Here is a 21879-nt window from a genome sequence, read left to right on the forward strand (position 1 = left end):
GCAAATTTCAGTAATACAAAGAAAATGAAATGAGAGCAGCAATTCCATCATTGACAGCCATTAAAAAGCTTGAAAGCTTTGAATTCAAATTTGGGTGTTCAAAAATCATTATTTGTTTGGATTGGGTGTTGTTGAAAATAATCGGGAATATGGTTTGGAGTTTATATCTCAATTTTGAGGGGTTTTGATGAAGATTAGACTTGGTTTTGACTGAATTTCATATTGAAGAAGAAGAAGAAGAAGAAGAAGAAGAAAAAGAAGACATATTGCAGAAATTGTAGATAAATTATAGATTATTTGTATTCTGATTGTAGATGCTTTATTTTCTGTTTTCACAAATAAAAAAATGGCTAAAACTTCTACAAATCTTCTGAGAAATGCAATTATGTCAAAAATCCCAATTATGCTACAATTAAATGGGAATTGGGATATAAAAATTCAATGTACCCAGTTTGTAGATATTTTGTAGATAAATTATAGATTATTTGTATTCTAATTGTAGATGCTTTGTTTTCTGTTTTCACAAATCAAAAACGACTAATACTTCTACAAATCTTCTGCAAAAAACACAATTATGTCGAAAATCCCAATTAAACTACAATCGAATGGAAATTGGGATATTAAAATTCAATATACCCAGCTTGTAGATATTTTGTAGATGAATTGTAGATTATTTGTATTCTGTTTATAGATGCATTGTTTTCAATTGTAGATGCATTTTTACATTCCTATGCCACATAGGAATTTTTACATTCTTCAATTATTGTCAAGAAGATGTAGTTGATACACTAATGTTGTGGTTCTTTTACTTTATGGCTTTGGACTAAAAGATAAACTGATAATTAATAATCCATAGCGGGAATATTAATATGTAATTAAATAAAGAAACAAACAAATATTTGTTTATCAAACTTAAGCTCAAATTTTACAAAATTAATACTCTCCATCACATAGTTGTACGTAGCCCAATGGTACGACTAGAATATAAAAATAATTGTGATATCTGCTCTTCAATTTTCTACAAAATTTGAATTCTCGATCCATGAATAGGTGTACGTATTATATTACTCAGCATTCCTTCGTCATTGTCATTTAAAAAAATTTATGAGTTGGACTCAATTAGGCGACATATTTTAATATGTTAACAAAAACTGCTCAAGGTAAGGATGCTAGCTTTTTAGGTTAAAATACACTATGGTATAGATTTGGTAATTTGGTATACTAAGTGTAATTAAGTCAAACCTTAAACATTGAGAGTAATAAGGTTTCCCATGTGGCATAGGAATGTAAAAATTCCTATAGAAATATTACCAAAAATATTAATTAGCCCTACTTAAGTGAAAAATAATTATTAAAATAAAACCAACCATTAAAATAAAACTATGTTTTGGTATTTTTCAAGATTAAAAATGACTGCAAAACCTTAATCTATTTTTTATAATTTTTATTTTTGTGATAAAATAAAATAAAAGAGTCAAAATTTATTAAAATAGCGATAATAAGGCCTAAATCAAATATTTACGTGCTAAAATATGAAAAATTTTGTGGAGGGTAAAAAATCACATGTCTACAACAGCCAACAGATCAACTTACTAGCAATCACTCTTCGACATCAACCAATAATGACAAAACTCATGAAACGAAATGGAAAATAGTAAACTTTCCAAAGAAATATGTGCAACGCTACAACAACAATTGTCACATAATCAACAATAGGGCGGTGCAGGTGGCGGCAAAGCTAGGGCAACAAACGACTACATGTAAGTCTACTATCTCTATTGGGCCTTCTGAGGCCCATCAACCATTAAAAATTCACCATTTAATAACAAACTAAGTAACAAATTCAGTGGATTAACTGAATTGGAAAATGATGTGTTTTCAATGTCTTTTCCGTGTGCTTCTTATGTTTTGATGATATAACAAATTTATTGTTAAGAACCAGATAGAGAACCTGACTCACTTGGTACACATCTCAAATGAACAATGTCCAGTCTGATCTCCAGCAAATGAACTACTACAAAAAGGAAAATAATAGGGACCTGGTCCCTTGGTGTTCTTTGACAGAAGTACAAGTTAACAACAGCTGGAACGCAAATGCAGAAAGTGAATGTCTGCATACTGTACACGCGACAATGCAGCAGATAGTGCGGTAGTCACTTCTTATTGGGAAGAAGCGTGTATCAAGAATTAACATCACCATTGTGATGTCTTTTGTAGTATAACAACCTGGTGCAAGGCATAATACATTCACTTGAGCATTTAGTGATATTCTCTCAAGCATCAAAGTGTTCATCTAGCATTGAAGTCACAAGTGCGTAAAGAACAAGTAGACAACTCCACTAAAGGATCTGTTTCACAATAAGTCTATGTATATCCGTAGTTGAGTTGTAACTTGTTATTTGTTCTTCATTGTAACTCCTATCTTGCTTTCTTAGAAGCTGTGTTTTAGGAAACCTAAAAATCACAAACCCTCTAAGTTTGTGTTGTAACTAGAGTTAGTCATAAGTTAAAGTCTTTGTAACTAGAGAGTAACAAAGTGGCTTGTGGTAAGAGTATCACAAGTTAGTTAAGTTGAAGTCTTTGTAATGGAGTCATTACAAAATGGCTTGTAATAGTGAGATTACAAGTTAGTGAAGTTAATAGCCTACAAGTGTAGGTCGTGGTTTTTGTCCCCTTGAGTGGGATTTTTCCACGTAAAAATCTCGTGTCTCTTTTACTTACTGCTTCATAAGTATTCTCAGCAGAAACTCATAGAGGATCAGGTGCTCTATAGTTTGGTGGACTCATATAAGTTATCAGAAAATCTCATGGAAAATTATATGGACACTGATAAAATAAATTGCACTAGCCCAATAAGGGACGGACCAACTACTAAGCCCACAACTAACTTTGAACAAGACAAAACAAAAAACTACTCCCATGTGGAGATGATAGGTCCACATACCACATCCCCAAATGAAAGGATTTCTACATCTACCGATAATAATCCATCTCCTACATCTCTACTAGGCATTAAAGATCAGAGCACGCCTCCTAACTTAAATATGCCACATCAGGCACCCAATCCACATAACAACTATAAGAGTAATACTGGCCAATCATCAGTAGCCAAGACTACTAATTCACAAGACACAAAAAGGCCCTCTAGGATCCACGTTAATAGCAGCAATAGTAATTCGCATGCTACAGTAACCTACGTCCATCAACAACCTAGTCAACCCCATTTCCCATACAAACCAGATCATTGTATTTCATATGATACCCACCATGAAAACACAAATAAAACACAAAACCACTCTTCTGATTCAATAACTCCATCTCTACATAGCACTGCCAAGAACCTGAGTTCCTATAACAATACTATATCATCTCCCTTCTCTACAACAAATCACTATGCAACGAAACATTCCCAGAAAATTACAACCAGACTTACCTGAGGAACCTAGACAACAACCACTTCTTTCATCTTCCGAGGCTGAATATGCAAGGCCTACAACTCTCACACATCAACACACCACTAGTCTACACATCTCAACCAAACACGATGGACCTTCCACTTCAATCGTGGTTGGAGATGGGACTACAGGGCTATGCACTAGTGTTCACCATGGAACTCAACAATCAGGAAGTTGTTCTCCTCGTTCAGAATCCAACACACTTGGCAGAAATAGTCACGGAGGGGATGAGATTGGGGATGGAAGCTTATGCTCAAAATCAATGGTACAACACTCAAACACCACTACTACTAGAGCACCAAGCATCAGCTTCGAATCCACAACAATGGACATACCCCATGCATCCCCCAACTCATATTCACAACTCAACGATCAATCTACTGTCATTTTATCCTCCACACCACATAGGGCAGATTTATGCTCCTTGGTTTCAACTATGGGTGTCTAACAGGTCGGGTCAGCCCGTCTCCAGACCGGCCCAGACCGGTTGAAACCGGAACGGCCTGAACCGGTACAAGAGGGCCGAGTGGGGCTGGGTTAAAGGGGTAGGGGGTTTGGTCCGTTCACATTTTGTCAACCGGTTAACCGGACTGGTCAACACAAATTACTGTGCAACCGGTTAACCGGCCCGGACCGGACTGGCCCAGACTGGTAAAACGGTAACTAACTTTTTTTTTACTAGTGGGCCTAACATCTGACCGTTGGCAACGGTCCTTTTCCCATTATGGTCGTTGCCCAACGGCAGAATTTCATAAATAGCCCATTTTTGGGGTTTTAAAAAAAAAATAACACCCTTTTGAAAAACTATAAATACACCCCCTCTTCTTCATTTCTTCGCTCATCTCTCATTTCTCGATCTCAATTCTCATATTCTCTCATTCTTCAATCTTTATTTAAAGTGCAATCAACTATTTGACTTTCTTTTTTTGGAATTTAATTTATCGTAGTATTTATTATTTGAAGTTTGAACAATTGAACTTCAAAATGGGAACAATTGACGTTTCTTCGTGGTAACATTGGAGTTGCGAAATCATCAAATGCTCAATTTATTGCCAAATTCGGTGCACTCCCTCCAACTCTTTCTCTTATTTACTATTTTATTTGCTTATTTAATTGTTGCTAGTAGTTAAATTTTACAATATGTTTAATGCTGCAAAAAGAGTTTGTAATGAGGTTACTAATCGGGGAAATAAAAAAAGAGGTAGTACTTCAGCATTTGGTAGTAATTTAAATGCCTCTGCAAATATTCCTGAAAGATTACCTGATAATAATATAGATTATGAACAATTACAGGAAGATTTCGGTATAGAAGATAATGAATTAGAAATGGAAGATGAGATACCACTTACACCTAGTAGTGTTGGAGCTGGTAGCAGACGTAGTGGTCATGATGCTAGTAGTAGAACATTTGTGGCCCCGACTAGTAATCAGAGAAAACGAAGTAAGGTTTGGAAATTTTTTGACGAATTAGAAGGTACTGATAGAGTTAAATGCAAACTTTGTAATGATACTTTTAAACATAAGACTGGAGGACAATTAGGGGGATTGAGACACTTAGTAGACATATGCGAATTGAGCATCCTATAGAATGGGGCTCTGATGGAGATGGAAATCAAGCAACTCTAAACCCTACTATTGGAGGTCTTATGAAATATGATAAAATGAAGGATCATGAGGAGTTAGCAAAAATGATTGCTTTGGTTGTCTACCTTTTCCCTTTGCTTTTTCATCATATCTTATTATGTATATTCAAAGGATTTACAATACTTTATTTAAAGGTATCCCTAGAAGAACTTGTAGATCCGATATCTTTAGACTTCATGGACAATATCAAACATACATACATTATTTGTTTAGCCACCTTCCTTGTAGAGTTTCTCTAACTTCTGATATTGGCATGCTGTTAATGGAAATGATTATTTGACAATTACATGTCATTGGATAGATGATAATTATTGTATGCAAAAACGTATTATCGATTTTAAATATGATAAAGATCAAAGTCATACTGTTGCGTTTATAAATACTACTATTTGTGAAGTTGTTGAATTTTATAATCTCAAGCAAAAAGTATTGTGTATGTCTTTTGATAATGCTTCTAACAATAATGCCGCAATTTTAATATTAAAACTGCATTTGTAACCACCACTTGATGAAAATTTTCATGTTAGGTGTGCATGTCATGTTTATAATTTAATTGTTAAAAGTGGACTTGATTTATTTTCAACGAATATTACTCATGTTAGAAGAGAAGTTGGTGTTATTCAAGGAAATAATAGACAATCTAGAATAAAGAAATTTAAGAATAAGTGTGTCCAGTATAATCTTAAACCCAGATTCATGCCAGATGAAATTATTGCTAGATGGAATTATACATATATATTTTTAAAATGTTGCTACAAATATAGATTTTTAATAACTGAAGTTGCTAATGCGCATTGTACTGATCCAAACTGTATGTTAACAACTAATACTTGGGAGGTCATTAATGATGTTGTTAAATTTTTGCATAAATTTTATACAGCTATTGTTGAGTTTTATGGAGCATATTACCCTATTGTTACTATGGCTTTAGTACATATAGCTGAAATTTTTTTTCTAATCTTTGAATTTAAGAATAAAGAAAGATATATGGATGTTGTTGAAAAAATGCAAGCAAAATTCAAAAAATATTTCTTTTCAATTCCTCCGATTTACTTAATTGGTGTTGTTTTAAATCCTTCTATTAAGATGTATGATTGTCACCAATTAATGAATGCTTTATATACTTATATGGAGATTGGACCAACTGAAACCCCAGATTTATATGCTTGTATGAACAAGTTAAATGAATCTTTACAACAATTATATAATTATTATGCAAATGTAATTGATGATGCTGCTCTTAATGTAGGCAATGTTAATTCCATTATGCACTGTACCACTTCTACTACTGTGGATGATGAAGAAGGCCTTGATAGTTTTAATATTTTTTCTATATTTTCTAACACTCAAACCAGTAGCAGGAACATTGATGAACTTCAATTCTACTTGCAGAAGCAAAAAGAGCCTCGCACGAAGGAATTTTCACCATTGGGATGGTGGCATGAGAATGGAAAGCAATTTCCTGTTCTTTCCGCCATGGCTCGGTATGTGCTGAATGTGCCAATTTCAACTGTTGCATCAGAGAGTGCATTTAGCCAAACAAGACAACAACTTGGAGACACCCGTCAATCATTGGGAAGCAATGCTTTGGAAGTTTTAGTATGTTTCAGAGATTGGATTAGATCGGAACGAAGAAATTAAGGACGTGAAGATGTTGATAGCCCAGAAGACGAGGAACTTGGAGATATATTAACACATGGTAACCCATCCGAATTTAACACTCCAGAAGAAGGCCACTCAGTTCATATTGATTATGACGAACTTATTAAGGCAATGCAAAACCTTTGAATTTACTCTTTTTTGGTTAATTTACTTGTTGTTAAATGTAAACCTTTCAATTTGTAAATTTGAATTTTGAAATAAATGTAGCACTTGCAATTTATAAGTGCAATATTTTCCAATCTTCATTGTATTCTTTATATTTTTACTTTATATTAATATAACTTACAATAGTTATACAAAATACAAAAAAAATTAAAAATTATATTAACCCGGCCCGACCCATTGTACCCGTAACCCTTACGGTTCAATTTTTATCCGGATGAACCCGAAACCGTTAAACATGGTATATCCTAACTCGTAACCGGCCCAGACCACAACCCGTACGGTTACTAAATTTCCCTACCCAGCCCGGACCGGCCCACCCGTTAGACACCCATAGTTTCAACACCTCAACTCTTTCAATCCACTATCTCCATACTCTGGTCCCAACAACCCGTTCGAAACACTCACACCACAAGAAAGTCTACCATAGACTCCACCTCCATATCCAAGTGCACTAGACACGCGAATAAGGCAGGAATTAGCGAAGATTTTAGTGGAATTGAGGGAGACAAGGACAGAGTTCTTATGGCTAAAAGGAATCCAGCTGTACAACCTAAAGGAACAGTACGAAAAAAAGTTCATCCTCAAGTGTCCTCCAGAAATGATCTCATGCAGCCTAAACTTTCGAGTAACAACAAATCGCGAGGCAGGGAAGTATTCAATGGTGATAATTCTGACACTTCGTCAAATTCCTCCAGTCATGGATCATCAGTATCAGACGACAACAAATGTTGTCAATCCCCTAATTCCAACTCCACCAGTCACAACAACCATCTCTAATATTATGAATCTACTAGTATGGAACTGTGGGGGCTCTCACAATCCGGAGTTTAGGCCCTATTTCAGATCCTTATTAGATATCATAGGCCAGTCCTAGCAATCCTTCTATAAACACACATGCAAGACTATGAAATGCTTCGTGACGAATTCAATTTCACTAACATGGCCCAAGTTTCCGCTAATGGACTCATAGGTGGTTTGGTTATGCTATGGAATGAAGCTCTAATTACTGTGGAGGAACTGAGGATGTTTGAACAAGAAATTCACTGCCTTGTCCAGGTATGTCCCATTAAACCCAAATGGCTTATATCTGCAATTTATGCTAGCAATTTTTACTAATTACGTAATATTCTTTGGGAAAGCTTAATGAATTTGCATGACAATTTTAATACTCCATGGCTAATAGGGGAGACTTTAATGACATATTATATTCGCAAGAAAAATTTGGAGCGCTTCCTATTAGTGTTAATAGAGTAGACAGATTTGCAAGTTGCATTAATTATTGCAAGTTAATTAACTTAGGCTTTAGAGGTAGTCATTTTACGTGGACAAATAAACGTAGAAATGATCATATAATTCTAGAAAGAATTGATCGTATTTTCGCAAATTATGACTGGATAAATATGTACCCCGAGGCTACAATACAATACAACACTTACCTCGAACGTATTCTGACCACTGTCCGCTTCTAATAACTTTAGAGACCAACAAACATACTCTTAATAAAAAATTTAGATTTGAAACTATGTGGGTGTCACACCCACAATTTCATCAATTGGTACACCAAACATGAACTGATAAACCACCCCTCATAGAAACCACCATAAAATTTCAGGAAGTTGTCACCACATGGAATCAAACTAGCAGGAATACAATCTTCTATACATTACCCAATTAGTTTTTTCTACAAAACTTGGAAGCACAACTGCCTAATGAATTTAGTAGTATTCTTAGAGTAGAGGAAAGTTTTTGGAAATTAAAATTACGATTAACATGGCTAAATGAAGGGGACGCCAACACGAAATTCTTCCATATGTATACTTTACATAGACGTAGGAGAAATAGGATAACTTCCCTAAAAGATTCAGTAGGTAATTAGAGTCATGACCAAAATAAAATTTAAGAACATATCCTAACTTACTACAAGAATCTTTTCACTACATAACAAGAACAATCATTAATTATTAACACGGACTCAAACTCTAGTCTACTAAATTTTACAGACTTCCAAGCTTTAGATGAACCACTCAAAGATAATGAAATCACTCAGGCTCTATACAGTTTTAGTCCTTATAAAACACCTGGTCCAGATGGACTCCATCCATTCTTTTATCAAAAGTACTGGCCTGACGTAGGTAACAAGGTAAAACAATTTTATCATGAAATTTTTAATACTAGAATTATACTGCCAATACTAAATCAAACTTACATATACCTTATACCAAAAGTGAGGCATGCCCAGAATATTCAACAATATCGACCAATAAGTCTATGTAACACCACTTACAAGATTATAACAAAATCATAGTCAACAGACTTAAGCCTATTATCTCGGCAATGATAGGATCAACATAAACCAACTTTCAACAGGGTAAAAGAGCTTATGATAATGCCATAATAGTACAAGAAGATTCAAATCACTTTGCAAAAATGAAAGGAAAGACGGGTTCTATTCCTCTAAAATTAGATCTTAAAAAAACCTTTGATCGACTGGAATGGTCGTTTATTAGGAAAATACTTCTTTACTTTAATATCCCTACATCTATAATTAAGTTAATCATGTCTTGCGTTACTACTACTTCCACTTCTATTCTCATTAATGGATCACATGCTCCTGATTTCAAATCTTCCAGAGGCATTCGCCAAGGTAATCCTTTGTCACTGTACTTATTTATAATGTGTATGGAAATATTTTCACGTTGCTTTATCTTTTCTATAGAATATCTACAATGGAAACCCATCAATATTGCAAAAACGGGACTAAAACTATCACATCTTTTCTTCGCAGATGAAATACCTTTTCCAAAAATAACTACTAAAAGTTGCGATGCTATTATATATGTAATAAATCATTTCAGCAAACATTCAGGACAAAGAATAAATTTTGAGAAATTAAAATTGTTTTTCTCAAAGAACTGTACAATAAATTATGGGAACTTTGTACTAGCATGCTTCCAAATCAAAGAAGGAGCTACTTTTGGTAAGTATTTAGGATTCCTAATTTTCCAATCATGCCAAAAAAATATTGGCTTTCAATTCCTACTACATAATTTTAAATTTAGACTAGCACGATGGAAAACTAATTTCCTAACTATGGCAGGACGGACTACTCTAATCAAATCAACTCCCAACAACTTGCCAAATCATGTCATGCAATATATTCACATTCCAACAAGCATTCTTAATAAGATGGAACAGTACCAACGTAATTTTCTATGGGGAACAATCACAACAAGGAAAAAACTACATCTTTAAAAATGGAGAAAAATTACTACACCTCGAGAAATATGAGGCTTAGGAATTCAATGCCTTCGCTAGAAGAACAATGCACTACTTGCAAGCTTAACATGGAAAATTTTTCATTCACCCCAAAATCTTTGGGTTAAGATATTAATTAATAAATTCCTACACTTGTCATCATTTACAAATCACTCCACAACTTGGCGTAACATACTAAAAGGTTGGCAATACTGTCAACTAGGATTACAATGGCAAATAGGAAGAGGTGCACACATTAATTTGTGGGATGACGCATGGGTAAAGGATGGGATTACTATTCGTTCACTAATAAGCGGGCCATTACCTTTGACACATTAAAAAATAAAAATTGATTCTATTTATAATTCTAATGCTTGGAACCAGTTGCCTTTTGAACTTACGGATGACATACAAAATCTTATAAGGACTCCTTACATCTCCACTTACAATAAAAAAACTGAAAGTATTTACTGGGCTTTAACGACAAAAGAAAAATTTACGGTTAACTCAATGTACAAAACCTTGGAAAATCAAACCACTGATGACCACAATACAATGTGTAAATTCAAATGGATATGGAACCTATACATCCCAAAATTAAATATTTCATATGGTTACTTAACCATAATAGACTGCCAACATTTTAATTTCTATAATAAATTAGCATTATAACTAACGCGGAATATGCATACTGCCATAAAGCAGGCGAATCCTTAAATCATCTGTTTCTAACTTGTGTTAATGCGAAAAATTACTGGAATGAACTGGGAATAGGAAGACATATAAATAATTTGCTTAATTTAACTACACCACAAGAATGGCTACTTCCTTTAATTAACTACAAAGACCATAAATTACCATACAATATTAATCCACATACTTATTTACCTTTAAGCTTATGGAACATTTGGATCACCGGAAACAAAAATATTTATGAAGAAATGCATAAACCTGTTAGCATCAAATTTACTACACAACAAGCCATTGAATTTTGTTATCTAGCAGCTTCAAACCATAAAATACAATGACGTATTAAGGTTCCTCTAAAATGGATACCGCCAAAACCTAACATATATAAACTAAATACGGATGGGGTGCACTCGTCAGCATCAAATACAAATGGTATCGGAAGAATAATTAGAGATTACAATGGGGACAGGATTATAGGTTTCTTAGGTAACATACCACGTCAATCTACTATTGCTACAGAAATGTATGCGTTGTTACATGGGCTTACATTGGAGATAATTAACCTAATGCCAATTCACGTGAAAATTGATGCCGAGGAAATCACACTACTACATGCTGACAATTTAATTTATGCTAATCTATTGATTGATTGCATGCAATTGATGTGGAAGCTCCATAATCCAATAGTTAGCCATGCGTACAAAGAACAAAATAGATTAGCAAATCAGCTAGTAAAATTAGGAAGCTTTTTGGAAGGGAACTATACAATGCAAGTTTTTGATCAAGCACCACTTTTTGTTAGAAAAATTTGGGAAGAAGATAAGCAAGGTCTACCAACTACACGCTTACTACCACTTACTGGATGGGCTTTGCCAGATCAACGGCCTACAGTGCATGAAAGGAGCAACTACCAAATAATCCCAAACTTCTTTTGTTGTTGTAATGATAGATGCATTAGGGATACTACAAATAATATAAATAGTATTAGTAATGACTTAGTTTGTAATATGGTGCTATCTGGGCACCAACATCTTTGTACACATATGTTGATTTAATATAATATTTATCTTTGGTACCAAAAAAAAAGTCTTGCATGTAGGGCCGGGCTTCTTGTTGTCAATGACGTTTCTCAATGCTAGATATCAAAAAAGTTATTGAGAAAATTACATTGTATGATGCCCAAAAGTTTTATTAGCACATGTTTCCATCATTGACACAAAATATTCTCTAAGCCCAAAATTATTATTCTCTCCGGTCTACTTTAATTAATTTTTCGGTTGTTTTCATACATATTAAGAAATCCATATTTTAATATTAATTAACAATAAAATTGACCATGTTAACCTTAATTTGTTCATTGGAAATATAACAAATACCCCTAGACTCTTTACACAAAGGACGACTTTGAAAAAAAAAGAAGTTAATTTCTTTTTGATATCTAAAAAATCAAATATTATGGACCACAAAAAGGCCAAAAAATCAATTAAAGTGAACCGGAGGACGTACAACTAATACCCCACCATAAATGATATGTTTATTAAGACATTGATTTGTTACTAGTAACCCATCAAAAAGCCTCGCTTCTTTGCAGTTGATGTATGTTTGAATCTTAATCATTCAGATTTTAGACATTAAGAGTGTTTATTTTCAAGTCTCAATCTTAATCATTTAGATCTTAATTATTAAGTGTAGTACTTATTTATTTTTACTTCACAACTAATTAATGGGTCTAAATTGATCTTTATGATTAAGATCTATAACAAAGACTTAATTTCATTAATATGCTAGCATCCACATTCATTACTAACTACCACCACCGTCATACTCAACCACCACCACTACCATTCTCAACCATAGTTGCTACCACTATCACCATCGCCTACTATTATTAACTAGCACCACCACCATACTCCACCACCTCCAGCACCACCACCACCACCATCTTCAACTATAGCCATTACCCCCACCTACCACACCACCATCATTCCCCACCACAAACACAATCACACACTCACTCACCTCAACTACCACAACCAACCACCCCATCACCATCAACAACTATAGCCGGCACCGCCCACCATTATAAACTACCACTACCTACCATCACCTTCCTCAGTCACAATCATAACCACCGACCCCACCCACCGCCACCATCCTCAACTATAATCGTCATCGTTATCAATCACCACTAAGTACTACCAGAACCACCACCGTCAACCAAAACACCACCAACCACCGTCTCCAGTCGGCATTCAAGTACCTCTGTTAGCCATCCCACCACCAACTCTCTCTCTCTCTCTCTCTCTCTCTCTATATATATATATATATATATATAATAAAATATTAGATTAATTAGTATTTTATTTGAATTTTATGTTTATTAAGTTTTAAATAAAGATAAATTCTATACATTCAGATGTTAGAAAAATAAGTAGTCTTAATCATTTAGTATTCAAATTTTAATACACATTTTAATATTCAGAAATTTATTCAGATTCATATATTTTAATCTTAATACACATTTTGATATTCATATATGTATTCAGATTCAAATATCGTAATCTTTAAAAGAAAAAAACAAAAACAAAAAACAAACGAGGCCTAAATGATCAGCTTATTAAGACATGGATAAAAGCCACGCTTTTCAATCAGCTTATTAGCTACGGTTAACTTTCTTTTATTTTTAAAATATTTTGAAAAAAGCCACGCCTTTCAATCAGCTTTTCCCAGTGTATTCTTGTAACTGCTCATGCATGCTAATGCAGATTTATTCAATAAAAGACTCCAATTTAATGGACTTGCTTAGTTCTTTGATATTGATCAATATAGAAAATATTAATTTGGTGGATTGGGGGTTTCCGTCAGGGTTGAGGGCAAAAATTAGAATTTTACTAATACTAGAAGTATATTTGTTCCCATAGTGTAATTGAGGCTAAATGTCAACAATTTTCGAAAATAAAAGAACAAATGTGACCCTTTTTTCTTTCTTAAATGCAAGTTGAAAACATTAACAGTACGCATCACTTTTAGTTAAGGTGTCAAATCAAATGATTTGATCAAATTTAAACATTCCAAAATGGGACAAATCAATAAAGCAATTATTCAATTTGCCTAAAATTTGTTTGGGTTAAAACGAGTGGGTGGAACAACAACAACGACGACGACGACCCAGTATAATCCCACAAGTGGGGTCTGGGGAGGGTAATATATACGCAAACCTTACCCCTACCCCGAAGGGTAGAGAGGCTGTTTCCAGGAGACCCCCGGCTAAAAATAAAAGCAACAGGAGACGATATATTAGTACCATAAAAATGCATAATACAATAACAACAATATAAGAGATATGAAATACAGAATACGAAATACGAAATAGATGGCTGGTATAGTAAAAACTAGCAGGTAAAGCCCTGCATCAATAGACTACCAATGACATTCTTAGTCTAACTCCTAACTGGCTAGTCTCACTCTATTTTGCTGTAGAAATATTCACAACTTTCCCCTAACCTACAACCTTAATGCTCGACTATTCCTAACGGGACCGCTCAACTATTCCTTCTTTTTCATTTTGCCTTTACTGAAAAAAAAACAAGTGATACGTAGTGTAGTTTTCATAAATTATTAGTTTAGGTGGAGTGGTTCGTTCATTTGGATTAAACTAGTTTTGGATACGTGCGTTGCACCTGTGACACTCATGTCAATCAGTAAAGACATCTTAAAATGATACTGATAATACTAAAATATGTGTGTAATGAGTGGGAAAAAAATTTAAGGGAAAAATTATAAACTCAAATTGATAAACAATCTGCCTATTTGATGACTTGGTTATTGAACAATAAATGATTAGATGTTGTCTGAACGATAAAAATTGAACAATTTAATTAAGTTGGTAGGTATGATGTGTAATAATCTGATTATTTCTGTTATTAAATGAAAATATGTGATATGATCGTATCATACCTAATACTTTTTTATCGAAAATGATTAATCTATCGCTTATTAACAATCTTGTTCTCTAAAACTTATGAAAAGATTAATATTTCGTGGCTTGAATCTAATATAGGAAAAATTCTAATATAAAATAACGTAATAGATGTCTTACAATTATTAATTAGAGGTCTTAACCAATAAGTATTGCAATATCTAAAATTACTCTCACTAATATTAAAATTTTTTATACTAAATAAAATTTATAAAAATTTCGTATATAATGTACTAATAGATTAGTTCGAGTATTTGGAAGATGAAAGAAAATAATAATAAAGATTGAAATAACTAAGCAAAATTTACACCTACAATAACACGGGTAGATGGAGCAATTGTCTCATATTATATTCACTCGTTTCAATCTAAAAGTAATCATTTAATGAAAAGTTTTTTTTTCAAGACAAAAGGGTCAACTAACTTTTGAGGGATATATTAGTAATTCAATTCTTAACTTTGGTTTTCACACTTATAATATAGTGTGAATGAATGATATGCTAAGAAGAATATAATATTGAGAAACCAAAAAGAGAGTAAAACTTATTTTTTAATTAGTTAGTTAGGCGGAGTTTTATACACCAATTTTGCTCAAGCAATACAATAAAGAGTACCGAACATAAAATCAATCGTGTACATATAGAGTTTTCAAAATGTTTTTCTTACTTCGCAACCAAACCACCGAATAATAACTAATACGTAGAAATTAACTCGCAAGGATGGCCGAGTTGGTTGACCAGGAGATCCCCCGAATAGAAGGTCACAGGTTCAAAACCCCCTGCGAGCTTTCTCGGTCAAGCTCATCTCATAAGGCTTGCCTAGCACGGTGTGATTTGCAAGTTATTATACTGAAGCAAAGTTTACTCAGAGCGCACCCGAAGGTGACAGGTTTGCCTAGTTTTTAGAAAAAAAACTATATTAGAAATTGATATTATGTAGTTACTAACTGGGAACCTGACTCTCTTCTGCAATATGTCCATGGGGATGCAATACTTACAGAAATCAAGTTCAGAATGCTTATGTTTCATGTAAAGCGAGTGCCCAATACTGGCCTTTAATATCATCAAGCTATACTATAGTTAATACTAGGTGATGCAACATTTGTATTTTATTTGTCATCTCCTAAAACCTTGGATCTTTTGTTATATGAAACTACCTAGATTGCCTCTACGTAGTTACAACTTCTACTATGAGGTCTTCTATCAACAATTTCAATTTCCTTACCTATCAGATCAATGTCATCCTTGAGTTCTAGCCAATGCATCTCTTCCACAATATTAGCGGGCATGTCTGCATTTGCAGCATTTTCATGGCTTCTCAGCAGTTGCTGCAGCATATTTATCATCCCATATTTCTGCCACTTCCAGTTAATACCCTCTATTGGCTTCACCCACGGGCAAGGATCCACACACTTCCTGAGAATCTCCAACAGACTGATGTTTATACGGTCGAACAGTATCTGCCTTTCATATCTTGGTCCAGTTGTTTCATCAGTGTACTTCTTCTCAAGGTTGTCAAAAATCCAGGTATCCAAAGGAGACTCCAGAGAGTGGCAAGATGTTACGAATGTGTCGGGGTTGGATGCCCTCAAGCCAGAGTTTGTGAGCACATCTAATGTGTAAGAAGTTTGCCAGCTTTGGGACATTAAACTACACTTGTCTTCAAAGGCCTCAGCTGATGGTCCTTCAACCGCTTCATCACTTACTACTACATCAGCATAAGCCTCTGACTCCATTCCGAGGAGCTTCAGTTGCATCCGGAGCTCTGGCGAGATTACAAGTATGTGAAATAAATAACTCTCAAAATACTGGGACAGAGATAATCTATTAAACTTACTAATAAGAACAAGAAGAAGACATAACAATAACAATGATGAGAATGGTAATAAGGGGCTCAAATACTAGATTCGTCATCATTCAAATGCAAAAAACTTTGACATTTCGGGAAGGAGAGTAGCAATTTCAACTTGTGAGTAGCTAAAGCATAAAAGATGCAGATTAAAAAATTCACCATCAGAGGTGCGCCCTGTCAATTGAATACACAAGGTGTTTGATGATTTGAAATGCCGCAGAAAAGTAAGTCTGCAGTTTATAAGCATAGAGTCTTCTCCTTTTCTTATTTATTTGTTTTGCTAATCCGAATGTTACGAACTATACAATTACACATGACAGATATTGGAGATTGGAAGTAGCATATTGCAAATAATTGCAATGGTCAAGAAATCAGACGTACCATTAAGTTCAGCACTGACTCTCTCAAAGCATTCTGAACCAGAAGACGCATCTTCGGTAAAAGGAACCTCCAGAACTGAAAGCGGACTAGGATGATCAGCCTCCTTGGAGCTCACTGACGAGTCAGGTTCAGGTGCAGGATACTCCAAAAGAACAGAAGCTGCTGCAGGTGGTGGTTCCAGAAGTACTGCCTAGATAACAGAAAGCTCCACAATAAGATACAAAAAAGACTTGAAACTCTGAAAACATAAATAGAAAAGTACTGTAAACATACAAACTAATAAATCTTTGGTGTTTTAAAGACCTAATTAACCACACTCCGCAGTCTGCCCACCCTTTTGGTGCAAGCTTACTACTCTTCTGGAAACAATTAAAATGAAAAACTATCACTCATCTCGTTATAAACACCATAGTAACAAAAAGCAGATACATTCTTTTACTTCAAAGACTAATCGTCTATCTATGCCCATAGAACATAACAATAGGCAATGTTTACCCCAAATAAATGTGTTTTAGTGCTATATTATTTAATGTGCATTCAGCACGATGAATGTATGCAGTGCCTGCCATTTTGTTACACGTGCATTCGGTACATCATACATATGATACCAGCATCACAAGCTTTTCAAATTGATCCAAGCAAGAAAGTTTTGCACAAACTAATAGGCAACATAGTAAATGTTGTACACATTATTACTTCCTGATGAGTTATTATGAAATGGACAAAGAGAAAGAGGCAACACTAATACATGCAGTTTAGAAAAGGTACGAAAGATACAAATGGTTTACAAGTAAAAGCTGACGCAAGGAAAACCATTCTACCTGCCATCCGCTCACAGTGTTAACTTAAATAATGTCTCACAGACTAAAATGGAAGGCTGGCGTATCAATTCCTTCTAGAATAATACCATATCAATTACACCAGCTATATAGCCATATGTCTAAAACATCTGGATCAAATACCACACATACAAACACCCTCCAACTTGAAATTATTCAATGTATATCTCCAATTCAAAGAGTATTTCATAAGCAATTTCTCAGCTTGTTGAAACAGAAAATCCAACAGTAAGTGACCATATACAATCAATTAGAAAATCTGCATCGTCCAAAATGGGAAACCTTAAATCAGAAGTGTTAACAGGAATCTAAGCTGTCTTCCCCAAAAAAAGTGGCTTAATTTCCCCAGACCTCCTAGGTCTTTTTAATACAAATGCACCCTTCAAGTTCTACCATAATCATGACACAAACCAATTCCCATTAGGCTTCATCTTTAGTGTTATTGAAGTGGTCGATGCACCAAATTTTTGTCAGTAAATAAAAACACCATAAAGTTGCTTTTTGAGTAGTAAAGTGTATAAAACACAGGCAGAACTTTAAGGTATCAACATTTTAGTGTGTGCAAAGCATTATATAGCACTAAATCACAATGATTGGCTAAGATAGACCAGAAACCATCCCAGTCAGCTAGTTACTGTTTCGAGCTTCTTTTGACAAAAATAGCCATGTCAGTTTGAGCTTACTAAAAGACTAGTCAAGCCTAAGCTAAAAAAATGCAAAATAGAGTACTTGATTAGTCGGTTCAGTCACTTGCAAAGCGGTCACCCATGAAGCTAATCAAGGAAATTCCAGATAATATTGTTATATCTAGAAAGACTAGATATTGCATAGTAGCCATGTCAGTTTGAGCTTACTAAAAGACTAGTCAAGGCTAAGCTTCAGTTCAGTCACTTGCAAAGTGGTCACCCATGAAGTTAATCAAGGAAATTCCAGATAATATTGTTATATCTAGAAAACAATCACATGTATTTCAACTACTTTCAAGCAATAAACATCGACAATTTTTCAGCTTGAACATTTTATCATTTTCTAAGAGGATGTTCCTCTTTAGATAATAATTGGCAGAAAACTGATACTAACATTTATGTTTGACTATTCCCTACTTAAAAGCACTTTCCATTTTTGATCATATGCGCTGAAACAACGAAAGGTGTTCTTCATTCTATGGACATCAAAAAGGAAGTGGTCAACTGCACGTGTAATCAAATAAATCCAGAAATCATTTTCTAAAGCTACCTGTAAAAAGGAGACATGAAACTTGTATCCCCTCAACTAGTATATAGTCATTGCTTAAAACAATCAGATTTCTCAGCTAACATATTCTCATAAAACACATCATCTCAATATGAAATTTTCCAGCCAGAACCCATAAATTTTCTGTCTCAATATTACTGAATAAGGAAGATGCCACTTAGTGCTGGCCATGCTACTTCAACAAGTAGTCATTGTGGCCATTTCTGAAAGCAGTAATGTCAGAGAAATAGGATGCCAAATAAGGAAAATTCACCAAAGAACATAAACACCTATATCCTAGGAAGACTCTAAAACACAAGTACACAACTGACAGAAAATTTACTATGCAAAACTTATAGCCAAATCAAAAGCGCATCACTTACCATATCAAAGCCAAGGCTAAGCAAGGTAACCCAACAGGTATACAGCTAGTTAGAAAGGAAGAAAAAGATATGGAAACTATGTTTAAGTGAGAAGACGTAAAACATCTACACGAGAATAAACAAACCTGTGGAACTGAAACCTCTTGGTTAAGAGGAGAAGCACTGAAACATTCTGCAGGTAGCTTTTGAAGCATCTCAATAGAATATTCTGATGACAGGGTTATACTCTCGGTTTCTGCATCATCCGCAGCATTAGTATAACGCATGTCATCTGCAGCAGGCACCTGCAAAGCTATAGGCAGCTTCTCAGATTGATTCTCTTCTAGGTTCATATCAATTCTCTGGCTTAGCTTGCCTTTTGATGAGGAGTCACTACCAAGACGACAGGAATTAAGTTTCTTCTTGCTAGATCTAGAGTCTTTGGATAAGAATTCATCTCTCAAATTCAGCATACCGTCCAAGGACCTACTTCTGCGGTGATTTACACACTGTTCCCTATTTACGGGATCTTTGGGAATTGAGGATTGCTTATTAGAAAAACCTTCCCGTCGTCCTCTGGTTCTATGCTTTTTGCTGCCAAAAGGCGGAGAAGTTGACCTGTATCCTGATGAATCATTAATACACACATCCTTCCAACCATCTCTACTACTAATACCCAAAGGGAAATCACATTCAGCAGTTCCTTTCCTGCCACCAAGTTCTCTAGTGGATTCTTCAACTTGCACCATGGTATCACAATGATCGGGTTTGGTTCCCCCATCAGGTAAAGAAAGCATTTCACCAAGTGTACTACTCGTACCAGCCATTTCAATGTCTTGATAATATTGAGTCTTGATAATATTGATAAGCATTAGTTGGTACTAGTAAAAATTGTAACTAACCTGCTATTATAGGTTAAAATAACTAGTAGTGTAAAAAAAAACTTTACACCGTCATATAACTTAAATATTTCAGGAATTTATGTTAGTGAACATCAAGGAAGAGAGTAAATTACAATAGGGTTAAGCAGAATAGCTATAGCCTATAAGTGAATCAACCCATCGCTTAACATAATGATTAAAAAAAATAGAACAAAAACAAAATGATGGTGTTGCCACCACATAAAGGGGCCTAATCATTCATGGAAAACATCTTACTTTAATTAAATTAAGAACTGGAAAAAAGTAATTTGGAAGCCAAAAATATTTTAAAAATAAAAACTAAAGCCATACCTCATGGGTATGTACATAACAAGGAGAAAAGCAATTATCGAGATAAAATACGACATCGAAGAGGAAGACAATTGAAAGAGAATTTAATAAAGAAAGAGTTAATTATGCCACATTAAATACTAGTATTAAAAATGGCATACATAAGACGACGAAAATCTTACTTAGGAAAAAAATTAATAAATTATCAGCAGAAAAAAATGGAGAGATTCATTTAAACTTCTGACGTTCAAATACACAAAGGAAAATTTAGAGAAAGTTTACAACAGCTAAATTATCAAAATGTAAGAGTACATGAATAAACAATATAAATTCCGTAAATCATATTCCTTTTTTTCCAGCTTTTGTTAGTTTAGTCAAACAGGCAACCAGATTTCATCCAATTCTCCGAATCCAAAGACGCATTTTCAGAAAACAATTTATTCCCTGTAAATATTACTATTATTTTTCTGTTCAACCACAAAATTTAGCTCATCAAAGCAAAATTACTAGTAATTCTAGCAAACAGTTAACTCAGAGAGAATTGAGAAATTTACCTTCCATAATTCCCGAAGCACTTCTGGACTTTCTGTGACGACTTTTCTCCATTGTTTTTCAAAAAAATATCCAGCTCGGAAGACAGCAAGAGAAAAAAAGCACAAAAAAAAAAGGCGAAAAAAAGCTAAAAGGATTTTGAAAAGAGGAGGCTGTCTACATACCTTCTTTTTTCTTTACCTGGAACCACAAACCCTTCAAGTTGTTCCATGCAAATTTCTTCCTCCAAATCTTCATTTAAGAAGGCTGTCCTTACGTCCATTTGATGAATTTCAAGACCATAAACTGCAGCTAAAGCTACTAGCCGTAATTCTCATCACTGGAGAATATGTATCACATTTTCAAGACCTTCTCGTTGTCTATATCCTTTGACAACAAGTCTTGCCTTAAATTTATCAATAGTGCCATCATCTTTCATTTTTCTTTTAAAAATCCATTTACAACCCAAAGGTTTATTTCCAGGAGGGAGATCAACCAATTCCCATGTATTGTTGTTCAAAATGGATTCTATTTCACTATTGACTGCCTCTTTCCAAGATAATGATTCCGAAGAAGACATAACTTCTTTAAATGTTTGAGGCTTATTCTCCAATAAGAAAGT

General features: G+C 34.4%; 1 protein-coding gene across 1 annotated transcript; it reads right to left on the minus strand.

Annotated features, from left to right (window-relative positions):
* Positions 1 to 15783: 15783 nt before the first annotated feature.
* LOC104214665 (uncharacterized) lies at positions 15784 to 21608 on the minus strand. Its single transcript, XM_009764372.2, has 4 exons — positions 21281 to 21608; positions 19662 to 20366; positions 17082 to 17271; positions 15784 to 16613 (listed from the first exon to the last, which is right to left on the minus strand). Exons 2-4 carry the CDS (start codon positions 20340 to 20342, stop codon positions 16006 to 16008), a joined length of 1479 nt encoding a protein of 492 aa, XP_009762674.1. The 5' UTR covers positions 20343 to 20366; positions 21281 to 21608; the 3' UTR covers positions 15784 to 16005.
* Positions 21609 to 21879: the final 271 nt, after the last annotated feature.

Source organism: Nicotiana sylvestris, chromosome 11 (assembly GCF_000393655.2).
Source record: "Nicotiana sylvestris chromosome 11, ASM39365v2, whole genome shotgun sequence".
In the NCBI taxonomy this organism is placed as follows: domain Eukaryota; kingdom Viridiplantae; phylum Streptophyta; class Magnoliopsida; order Solanales; family Solanaceae; genus Nicotiana; species Nicotiana sylvestris.